The sequence below is a fragment of the Pseudophryne corroboree genome, assembly GCF_028390025.1.
Source record: "Pseudophryne corroboree isolate aPseCor3 chromosome 6 unlocalized genomic scaffold, aPseCor3.hap2 SUPER_6_unloc_1, whole genome shotgun sequence".
NCBI classification, from domain to species: domain Eukaryota; kingdom Metazoa; phylum Chordata; class Amphibia; order Anura; family Myobatrachidae; genus Pseudophryne; species Pseudophryne corroboree.
In genome coordinates, this window is record NW_026967602.1 from 2,108,343 (window position 1) to 2,119,735 (window position 11,393).

The 11,393-nt window shown below is 47.4% G+C and overlaps 1 protein-coding gene across 2 annotated transcripts in view; it reads left to right on the top strand.

The window, feature by feature from the left end:
* LOC134985596 (asialoglycoprotein receptor 1-like) overlaps positions 1-5,943 on the top strand; it is a 231,019-nt gene extending 225,076 nt beyond the window's left edge. The window contains exon 10 of one of the 2 annotated variants that reach the window (XM_063950412.1): positions 894-5,943. In XM_063950412.1, coding sequence (XP_063806482.1) covers positions 894-1,050 — 157 coding nt within the window. In that variant the 3' untranslated portion in view covers positions 1,051-5,943. The remainder of the gene's footprint in view (positions 1-893) is intronic. The other variant, XM_063950413.1, reaches the window with a different exon arrangement.
* Positions 5,944-11,393: the final 5,450 nt, after the last annotated feature.

Consider the following 11,393-nt stretch of genomic DNA (forward strand, 5'->3'; position numbering starts at 1 on the left):
TAAAATGTGTAGTAGGAGGCAGGATATTGGGGTAGTATAGAATGTGTAGTAGGAGGCAGGATAATGTGGTAGTATAGAATGTGTAGTAGGAGGCAGGATATTGGGGTAGTATAGAATGTGTAGTAGGAGGCAGGATATTGGGGTAGTATAGAATGTGTAGTAGGAGGCAGGATAATGGGGTAGTATAGAATGTGTAGTAGGAGGCAGGATAATGGGGTAGTATAGAATGTGTAGTAGGAGGCAGGATAATGGGGTAGTATAGAATGTGTAGTAGGAGGCAGGATAATGTGGTAGTATAGAATGTGTAGTAGGAGGCAGGATATTGGGGTAGTATAGAATGTGTAGTAGGAGGCAGGATAATGGGGTAGTATAGAATGTGTAGTAGGAGGCAGGATAATGGGGTAGTATAGAATGTGTAGTAGGAGGCAGGATAATGGGGTAGTATAGAATGTGTAGTAGGAGGCAGGATAATGGGGTAGTATAGAATGTGTAGTAGGAGGCAGGATAATGGGGTAGTATAGAATGTGTAGTAAGAGGCAGGATAATGGGGTATTATAGAATGTGTAGTAGGAGGCAGGACAATGGGGTATTATAAAATGTGTAGTAGGAGGCGGGGTGTTGGGGTATTAGAGAATGTGTAGTAGGAGGCAGAATTATGGGGTATTATAGAATGTGTAGTAGGAGACGGGGGTTTTGGGGTATTAGAGAAAGTGTAATAGGAGGCAGGATAATGGGGTATTATAGAATGTGAAGTAGGAGGCGGGGGTGTTGGGGTATTAGAGAATGTGTAATAGGAGGCGGGGTATTGGGGTGTTACAGTATATTTAGTAGGGGCAGTTATATATAATTAGTAGACTAGTATTTTTGTCACCGTTCTCGGTTGTGTATTTCAGGTTTTGGCGGTCTGATCAACCGGATAACTGGTTTGGTCATGGTCTCGGAGGAGGTGAGGACTGCGCTCAGTTTTGGAGTTATGATGACACTAACTACTCGTGGAATGATGACCACTGCTCTCGGCGCTTTCTGTACATATGTGAAATGAAAATTTAATATAGCAGCCATTAGCCAGGATTCCCCTTTTCCCTGTACCAGCACAACGACTGCTCAGGATATTAGTCTGATAGTAAATGTATCTACTAATGACCATTTCAGTTTCCTTACCATATTACCGTAGATCTCCATGTGATGCCGCAGATATAGGAACATTGTGGAATGTCATCCATATACAGCTGCTCACATGTATTCATTTACGTAATAATGAATCACCAACAATAATGCCATTCACTCAGGTTCTGCATGAGTTATGCCCACTACTTTGGACCTCCATCCTTAAGAACCTTCATCATCAAGACCTTCCATTCCTCCATAATTAATGCCTTAGACTGTGCTTTCATCTCTGAACCATCACATTGTATGCCTTACATTCTGGACCAACATATTTAATGTCTTCATTCTGGGCCTCCATCATTCAGGACATCCACCCTGGTCCCATTCTGCAGGCCAGTCACATTAAGACAAAGTTATTTAGCCATCCACTCCGTCTTGCATCATTCAGTCCATCTATTAAGAGTTTTTTGCTATTGTACTTAGTGGTCACACCAGGCGAGATCTCCATTCAGGGGCAAAACATTTCCCATAAACAGTTCCCCCGAGATGATCTAGAGTAACCGGGCTAGTCACTACCTCACCCAGCAACCAGGCACTGCAGTGCTGTTGACTTTCTATGGTCTACTTCTCCATGGATTCCTCACTACACATGATGGTTGGCAGCAACGTGGATCTGAGGACCACTTTCTCTTTCACTTTCACTTTCTCAGCTCAGATCCCCAAAGACAATGGAATCTGAGCAGGACCGACCTTATCACTACAGGATCCAGGAGATGTGCCTGAGGCCTCTGCCACCTCCTCTCACCCTCTGAGAGGACTTGGTTTATACTCCTATAAATGCGGAGTCCTCAAGCCTGTCTCTGTACTGGACTACCAGCCTCTCAGAAAGGCCTAAGGCCTATTGCTCCTATCCGGCCTTCCCAACTAGGGCCTGCCAGAATGGATACCTCTCTGCTTCACCAAACTGCTTCAACATGCAAGCCACCAGCTCTCACCTATTCTCCTCCTCCACCTTGGGTTCCAACCCATGCAACCAGCTGCTGCCACACTGACCCTGAACTAGCTACTGACAATGTCTAGTGCTGGGTGGGGGTCCTAGCCTCTGCCGAAGGAGACTACTCGAAAAAGCACCAACAACCTGAGCTCACCTGCCTGGGAGCAGCAGCAGTACAGGAAAAGTAGAGAGATACAGGACAGCTCTGTCACTACACCTCCATCCTATCCTGTATCTCTCTACTATTCCTGTACTGACCTCACACACACAGCTCTGTCACTACACCTCCATCCTGTCCTGTATCTCTCTACTTTTCCTGTACTGATCCCACACACAGCACTGTCACTACACCTCCATCCTATACTGTATCTCTCTACTATTCCTGTACTGACCCCACACACATCTGTCACTACACCTCCATCCTGTCCTGTATCTCTCTACTATTCCTGTACTGACCCCACACACACACACACACACACACACACACACACACACACACACACACACACACACACACAGCTCTGTCACTACACCTCCATCCTGCCCTGTATATCTCTACTATTCCTGTACTGACCCCACACTCACAGCTCTGTCACTACACCTCCATCCTGTCCTGTATCTCTCTGCTATTCCTGTACTAACCCCACACATACAGCTCTGTCACTACATCTCCATCCTGTCCTGTATCTCTCTGCTATTCCTGTACTAACCTCACACACACACACACACACACACACACACACACACACACATATTTGTCACTACACCTCCATCCTGTCCTGTATCTCTCTACTATTCCTGTACTGACCCCACACACACACACACACACACACACACAGCTCTGTCACTACACCTCCATCCTGCCCTTTATATCTCTACTATTCCTATACTGACCACACACACACAGCTCTGTCACTACACCTCCATCCTGTCCTGTATCTCTCTGCTATTCCTGTACTAACCCCACACATACAGCTCTGTCACTACATCTCCATCCTGTCCTGTATCTCTCTGCTATTCCTGTACTAACCTCACACACACACACACACACACACACACACACACAGCTCTGTCACTACACCTCCATCCTGTCCTGTAAATAAAATAATTTTGGGGGATGGTTTCGGTTGGGGTTTTACAAAAAGTTTCGGTTGGGGTTTTGCAAAAGTTTAAGCAAGTTTTGTAGACTGGAACCACTTGAAATATTATATATCTCCTCTTATAGAGGCCATGCTTTAAGTATTGTTTAATTGCACAACACTTGTCCCCTGTACAGGTTGGCTATGGGATGCCCTAGTTAACGTTGTGCCCCATAGTAGTGCCCCCACGTTGTGCCCCATAGTAGTGACCTAGTTAATGTTGTGCCCCATAGTAGTGACCTAGTTAATGTTGTGCCCCATAGCAGTGCCCTAGTTAACGTTGTGCCCCATAGCAGTGCCCTAGTTAACGTTGTGCCCCAAGCAGTGCCCTAGTTAACGTTGTGCCCCATAGCAGTGCCCTAGTTAATGTTGTGCCCCATAGCAGTGCCCTAGTTAATGTTGTGCCCCATAGCAGTGCCCTAGTTAATGTTGTGCCCCATAGCAGTGCCCTAGTTAATGTTGTGCCCCATAGTAGTGACCTAGTTAATGTTGTGCCCCATAGCAGTGCCCTAGTTAATGTTGTGCCCCATAGTAGTGACCTAGTTAATGTTGTGCCCCATAGCAGTGCCCTAGTTAATGTTGTGCCCCATAGCAGTGCCCTAGTTAACGTTGTGCTCCATAGCAGTGCCCTAGTTAATGTTGTGCCCCATAGCAGTGCCCTAGTTAACGTTGTGCTCCATAGCAGTGCCCTAGTTAATGTTGTGCCCCATAGCAGTGCCCTAGTTAATGTTGTGCCCCATAGTAGTGACCTAGTTAATGTTGTGCCCCATAGCAGTGCCCTAGTTAATGTTGTGCCCCATAGTAGTGACCTAGTTAATGTTGTGCCCCATAGCAGTGCCCTAGTTAATGTTGTGCCCCATAGCAGTGCCCTAGTTAACGTTGTGCTCCATAGCAGTGCCCTAGTTAATGTTGTGCCCCATAGCAGTGCCCTAGTTAATGTTGTGCCCCATAGCAGTGCCCTAGTTAATGTTGTGCCCCATAGTAGTGCCCTAGTTAATGTTGTGCCCCATAGCAGTGCCCTAGTTAACGTTGTGCTCCATAGCAGTGCCCTAGTTAATGTTGTGCCCCATAGCAGTGCCCTAGTTAACGTTGTGCCCCATAGCAGTGCCCTAGTTAACGTTGTGCTCCATAGCAGTGCCCTAGTTAACGTTGTGCCCCATAGCAGTGCCCTAGTTAATGTTGTGCCCCATAGCAGTGCCCTAGTTAACGTTGTGCCCCATAGCAGTGCCCTAGTTAATGTTGTACCCCATAGCAGTGCCCTAGTTAATGTTGTGCCCCATAGTAGTGCCATAGTATATTTTAGGAATCATGGTAGTGCCCTTCTTCATGTTATGTCGCTTTGTAGGGCTGCCAGGACATGTTATGCAACACAGTACCACAAATTCACATTATGATATACAGTGTCCCCGGTTCATATTCTGCCACCTTACAGTTCCTCTAGTTCATATCATGCCACATTACAATGAGCAGGTCCAGGGGCATACCTAGATATAAGGCCAAAGTTTGTAAGGGCCCTTATGTACCAACCCATGGTGAAATATGTATATAACACATGTAACGTTTATTGTAAAGGCGGGCCCTCCGAGCTCAGGTCCCCATAGCCACCTTCTCCGCTAATACCTGACAAGCGGCGCAGATTTCCTCTAACGTTTAGGAAAAAAGTGATTGAAGAACACCACCTTCCATTGATCTATCCGCCATTAGAGGACCGCATTGGTCAGTAGGATGTGTATGCTGTGTGTCTTTTCATGTTTTCAAGAATGTATGGTAAGTTGCACAAAAATTAGAAAAAATGCAATATTTAGAAAATATAATAAGAATTATATGTAGGAATTGAGCTCATATATTCTACTGTGAAATAATAAACAATATATTGAAAAGAACTTTGAGGCTCAGTAAGATTATTGATGTCCGGGTGACCTTGTGGTAAAATGAACTAAGGGGGGGATTCAGAGATGATCGTAGATGAGATAAATTTAGTACATCTACGATCAGATTCTCTGACGTGGGGGGACGCCCAGCACAGGGCTAGTCAGCCCCGCATGTCAGGCCCTGCCCCCCATCCCCCCTGCACAAGCGCAAAAGCATTGCACGGGGGTGATGCTTTTGAACCTGCTGAGTAGCTCTCCGCCTGCGCATCCTGCTGCGCTGGCAGGCATCTACCCGCCATATTTTGGGTCACAGTGGCTGGACACACCTGCATTGTCCGGACCACGCCCCCCCAACAGCGTTCTAATGCCATTCACACAGTCCTGTCTACCACCACATAACTGACCCTAAGGATGACATCAGGGCCATCTGAATATATAGGCACACAGGGCAGCTGCCTAGGGCACCAGAATTCTAGGGGCCTCCGAGCAGAAGCATGTGGTGAGGCAGCATTCTCTTCCTGCCTCCTCCCAGCCTGCAGCCAGACAGTGAGTGGCTGTCATCATGCTGATTGGTGGATGGCTGTAGCTATCCACCAATCAGAGTTCTGTCAGACATTCACTGTATGGAAGCAGGTGGAGAGATGGACAGGACTGTAGCGCTTTGCACCTGACCTACAATACTGTTAAGACGGTTCTGATTGACATATACTGTAAACACAATTTACTTAATTTAATAATTTTTGCTGAATTTTTCTGTAAGAAACTTGTGTCCTGGCGGTGCTATGAAAAAAATTATGATATTCCAGGGAACAGTGACTGAAGAAAGTTTGGAACGACTATGCTATAGCTATAATTGCAAAAAAAAATAAAAATACTTTTCTTGTATATTCTGGTGTATTGCGGATTATTGCAACAACTTTTTTTCTTAGGTTCCTTAGGTACTATCAGGGTCTTACAAGTCATAACTGGACAGACAGATGATAATGGCTTATTTCCTAAGAATAGCTTGTTGAATAGGGGTTGGCTGTGTACAGGGGCGGATCCAGAAGAAAATGACAGGGGGGGCACCATGGAAGGGGCAAGTACATTTGCGTGCGACTGCAGCGCATGCACTCCCAGAAAAGGGGTGTCCCCCCACTACAAGGGGTGTGGCCTCACAGGACAGGGAGAGTGTGTGAGAGAGAGCGATTTGCAGTAGGTGACAGGGAGAGTGACTGTCAGTTGGTGACAGCTAGTGGTTGATGGAGAGTGACTGGCAGTGGGAGAGAGGGTGAGTGGGAGAATGTGACTGGGTATAGAGTGACTAGCAGTGGATGCCTGGGAGACTGGCAGTGGGTGACACGGAGACTGGCAGTGGGTGACAGGGAGAGGATGACTGGCAGTAGGTGACAGAGAGAGGGTGACATATAAGTCAGTGTGATGTGGGCCCCTATGACACACATATAAGTGGGGAGGGAAAGGGGCACAGGTTGCAAAAAAAAAAAAAAAAGTTTTCATTTTTTTTTATACAAAAAAATGTGTATTGTCATCTTGCATAATATACCACATACACATAAAAAGGGGGAGAGACAGGGTGGGGGAGGGTGCTGAGGGGAAGAGAAAGGGAGGGGGAGGGTGCTGAGGGGGAGAGACAGGGAGGGGGAGGATGCTGAGGGGGAGAGACAGGGAGGGTGAGGGTGCTGAGGGGAGAGACAGGGTGGGTGAGGGTGCTGAGGGGGAGAGACAGGGAGGGTGAGGGTGCTGAGGGGGAGAGAAAGGGAGGGTGAGGATGCTGAGGGGGAGAGACAGGGAGGGTGAGGATGCTGAGGGGGAGAGACAGGGAGGGTGAGGATGCTGAGGGGGAGAGACAGGGAGGGTGAGGGTGCTGAGGGGGAGAGACAGGGAGGATGAGGGTGCTGAGGGGTGAGACAGGGAGGGTGAGGGTGCTGAGGGGGAGAGACAGGGAGGGTGAGGGTGCTGAGGGGGAGAGACAGGGAGGGTGAGGGGTGAGACAGGGAGGGTGAGGGTGCTGAGGGGGAAAGACAGGGAGGGTGAGGGTGCTGAGGGGGAGAGACAGGAAGGGTGAGGATGCTGAGGGGGAGAGACAGGGAGGGTGAGGGTGCTGAGGGGTGAGACAGGGAGGGTGAGGGTGCTGAGGGGTAGAGACAGGGAGGGTGAGGGTGCTGAGGGGGAGAGACAGGGAAGGTGAGGATGCTGAGGTGGAGAGACAGGGAGGATGAGGGTGCTGAGGGGTGAGACAGGGAGGGTGAGGGTGCTGAGGGGGAGAGACAGGGAGGGTGAGGGTGCTGAGGGGAGAGACAGGGTGGGTGAGGGTGCTGAGGGGGAGAGACAGGGAGGGTGAGGGTGCTGAGGGGGAGAGACAGGGAGGGTGAGGATGCTGAGGGGGAGAGACAGGGAGGGTGAGGATGCTGAGGGGGAGAGACAGGGAGGGTGAGGGTGCTGAGGGGGAGAGACAGGGAGGATGAGGGTGCTGAGGGGTGAGACAGGGAGGGTGAGGGTGCTGAGGGGGAGAGACAGGGAGGGTGAGGGTGCTGAGGGGGAGAGACAGGGAGGGTGAGGGGTGAGACAGGGAGGGTGAGGGTGCTGAGGGGGAGAGACAGGGAGGGTGAGGGTGCTGAGGGGGAGAGACAGGAAGGGTGAGGATGCTGAGGGGGAGAGACAGGGAGGGTGAGGGTGCTGAGGGGTGAGACAGGGAGGGTGAGGGTGCTGAGGGGTAGAGACAGGGAGGGTGAGGGTGCTGAGGGGGAGAGACAGGGAAGGTGAGGATGCTGAGGTGGAGAGACAGGGAGGATGAGGGTGCTGAGGGGTGAGACAGGGAGGGTGAGGGTGCTGAGGGGGAGAGACAGGGAGGGTGAGGGTGCTGAGGGGGAGATACAGGAACATAACTTTGTGTCAGGAAAGAAACAATGAAGGATTCCCTGACAAACTTGCAGCCCCCCCTCCCCTCCCACATTTACTTAGCAAATACCTTGTGGCTTTGCCCCACTGGCTGGCATCCTAGGACAGGAGTGAGCGTTTGTGACTCCAGTCCTAACGGTGCTCATAAACAGCAGGCACAGGAGGAGAGAGCGGCAGCGTGCGGCGCGGTACAGGAGGAGAGAGCGGCAGCGCACAGTGTGACGTGACGTGTTCACACCGTGTGTGGGTGCCGGGTTGCATTGGTTACGAGGCAGGAGGAGGTGCAGTGCAGCGCTGGCGGCTGACCGTGTGAATACGACGGCAGTCGGTCGGGAGCACAGCACTACGCCACGGGTCGGTAATAGAAATCCGATCCGTGGCGGGTGGCAGGGCTCCCTTTCAGATGGGGGTTCGGTGTACTTACCCTCAGAGCCCCCCTTCCGTAATCCGGCTCTGACCGCCGGGACGCTTGCGCTGGAACTCGTGCCCTAGTGCCCGCTGGCTCTATTACGGGGAGATTGCAGCAGAGCTGAGGCCAATTAAAAAAAAAGTAAAACACTGCCACAAATGACAGGGGGGGCACGGGCCCGAGTGCCCCCCCCCCTGGATCCGCCACTGGCTGTGTATATTGTTCTTTGGTAAGCTCAATGTATTGTGTGTCTGTTTCTGAATTGCTCTTTGTATTGTATAGCGTTCTCTGGAATGCTCTTTGTATTGTATATTGTTCTCTGGAATGCTCTTTGTATTGTATATTGTTCTCTGGAATGCACCCTGTATTGTATTTTTGTCTCTTTAATGATCACTGTGTTGGATATGGGTCCCTGGAATACTCCCTTTAATATATTTATATTGGTTTCTTGAATGCACCATGTATTATACAGTATATTGTCCCCTGGAATACTCCCTGTAGTTTATATCAGTCTATGGCACATGGTCCCTGGAATACTCCATTTAATGTATATTGGTCTCTGGAATGTACCATGTATTGTATATCGGTCACTGGAACAGACACACACACACACACACACATAAACTTACTGACACAAACACACTGACAGTCACACTTATACACTTTACTGAAACAAACACACTTACATACACCCTGTTGAAGTCGAAAAATATTGCAGTACACACATCACGTACAAACTACACACAGATGGCCTCCGTGCGCGTACTTGCTCTGCCGTGTGTGCGCATCTTATCAATTTGCGTATGGTCGCTCCCGCGGTCCTGCGTATTAGCGCGTGGTATGAGTAATTACGGTAGTGTTTGTAATCGCATGGAAAAGCCATAAAAACACATTACATATTTCATCCACATAGTGCACAATGTACACATAGTCTCCCTGCACCACACCAACGAGTTACACATGTTTAAATGGTATAAGAACAAAGGGATTCACCTTTACAGGATAGGTGGGGACAGAACTAGGTTATAAGGTGGTGTCTGGTATTCAGCTGTAAGGTATTTTAAGAGCAATATTCCGGTGTTAGTTTGCAGAAGATCGCACGCTCCTGAGAATAGTTATGCGCAGGAACAGAATATACATAATAACTGTATTTACTGTACACTTGATATGCGGCGGGAACCCAGAGGAGAACATCTGCATCTGCACCTGGAACAGACATCGCCCACCTATTCAAACTGACCTATGACCTCTCCTGTACTGTAAATAACCATCCCTGTGTCCAATGGACAAAGAGATTACAGTTTCCATTGTGTTAGGTTTTGGACAAATGTATAAATAGCCAGCTGCAGGCCAGGTCACTCTCACAGACTCTGAAGATCATCTACCTTGATGATTGAGGACCGGACCGGGAAGCGCAGGCGAAACCCAAACGTATGTACCATTGACTGTAGCCTTTTTTCTCTAATTGTATTGTAATATTGTTGTAACCCCCTACTAGTAAAGATAACCATTGTGGGTTGGACCTCAACATAGTTTTTGAATTACAATTGGTGTCGTGTCCCATTTCCTTGCTAAGGTTTAAAGTGTATTTGCAGCCACTTGGGCTGCTGCATTGTGCTAACAGCGTATAGGCCTGTGTACGCAAACTGTGTAGTCACCACGCCCTTTCGGCGTACGTACGTAGAGTGCGTACACGGTACGATCTTGTGTACGTAAGGTTTGTGAACAATATAAGGGTGAAAGGTAATTACAGCGGCCGCAGCGGCTTAATATTAAAGCGGATTAAGTGTATTTAAAGTATAGCTTTTAGGCCTGTAAGTAAATCAACATTTACAATTGGGAGCTCATCCGGTTTTCACATGCTCACAGGCTAGCAGGTCATAGCAGACTTTAATCTATCAGCAAAAGGTGGAAAGATATCTACGTTAAACCTTTTTCTGGTTGTTGGATGTTCTAAAAACCCTATTTGTGTGCTGTTAGATTGCGTCTGCTCTGTCTGATCTGCAGAGGTGCTGATAGAACCTATAGGTAAACAGGAAAAAAGCTATTTTAAAAAATCTGTGTAATTTTTCTTGGCAAAAAAAAAACCGTACACAGGGCGTACCTATACTTTGCATACCCTCTCACATATTGTTGCAAAACAAAGGTCAAATAAGTCATATTGTGTTTGATTCAGATTGGATTGTTTATCTGTTAAGTAGATTTAAAAGTACATTTAAAAGTTGCTGCATATCCATGACATGGCTGTGTTAGCATGCTTAGAAATTTTGTATACTTTTTTAAACTCAGGCCTAAAGTAACATTGGTACCAGTGTGGAGTGTGATGTCCTCCATTTTGGACTAACCACATGGCCTGTCCACCATCTTGTGTAAACCTCATGGATGTGGAAGGGGGAGGAGCAGTGGCCATTTTAGGAAGGTCACTTTCTAAATAGCTGATTTTCAGTGTGCTCAGAACAATCAGTTTCCTTTGTCACATCCAGCATCATTTATGAGTTACGAATGAATTTATTTAACCCATGCAATAGTCAATTACAAATAGTTTAAATTGGGCCTAGTGAGAGTAAATGGTGAGATAAGTGAATTTTTTTTCCTTCTTGTCTGTGAAAAAGAAAAAAAAAGAGTTTTGGTTTTTTTCTTTTTCTTTCTTTCTTCCAAGACCTGTAGAGTCTGCTTACTAGGGAGTATAGCCATTGAAATGCAAATTAACCTGTGTAACTACCTTTTTTTAGTAGTGAACAGCAAATATCTTTGATATGCAAATTAGAGGCAGTGAAGAGGTAAGGTGTCTCATTAGAAGCCCAGTGAATGGTACATATATATAATATTATTATAAATATGTGTATATTCATATCAGTGTATGTTCTGCAAGATAGCTATCCAATCTGAATCATATCATTTAAATTATAGATTATTGCAGTCATTATAGATCTGTGTGAAATCGGATACATTTGTTTGTTATATAGATAAATTTG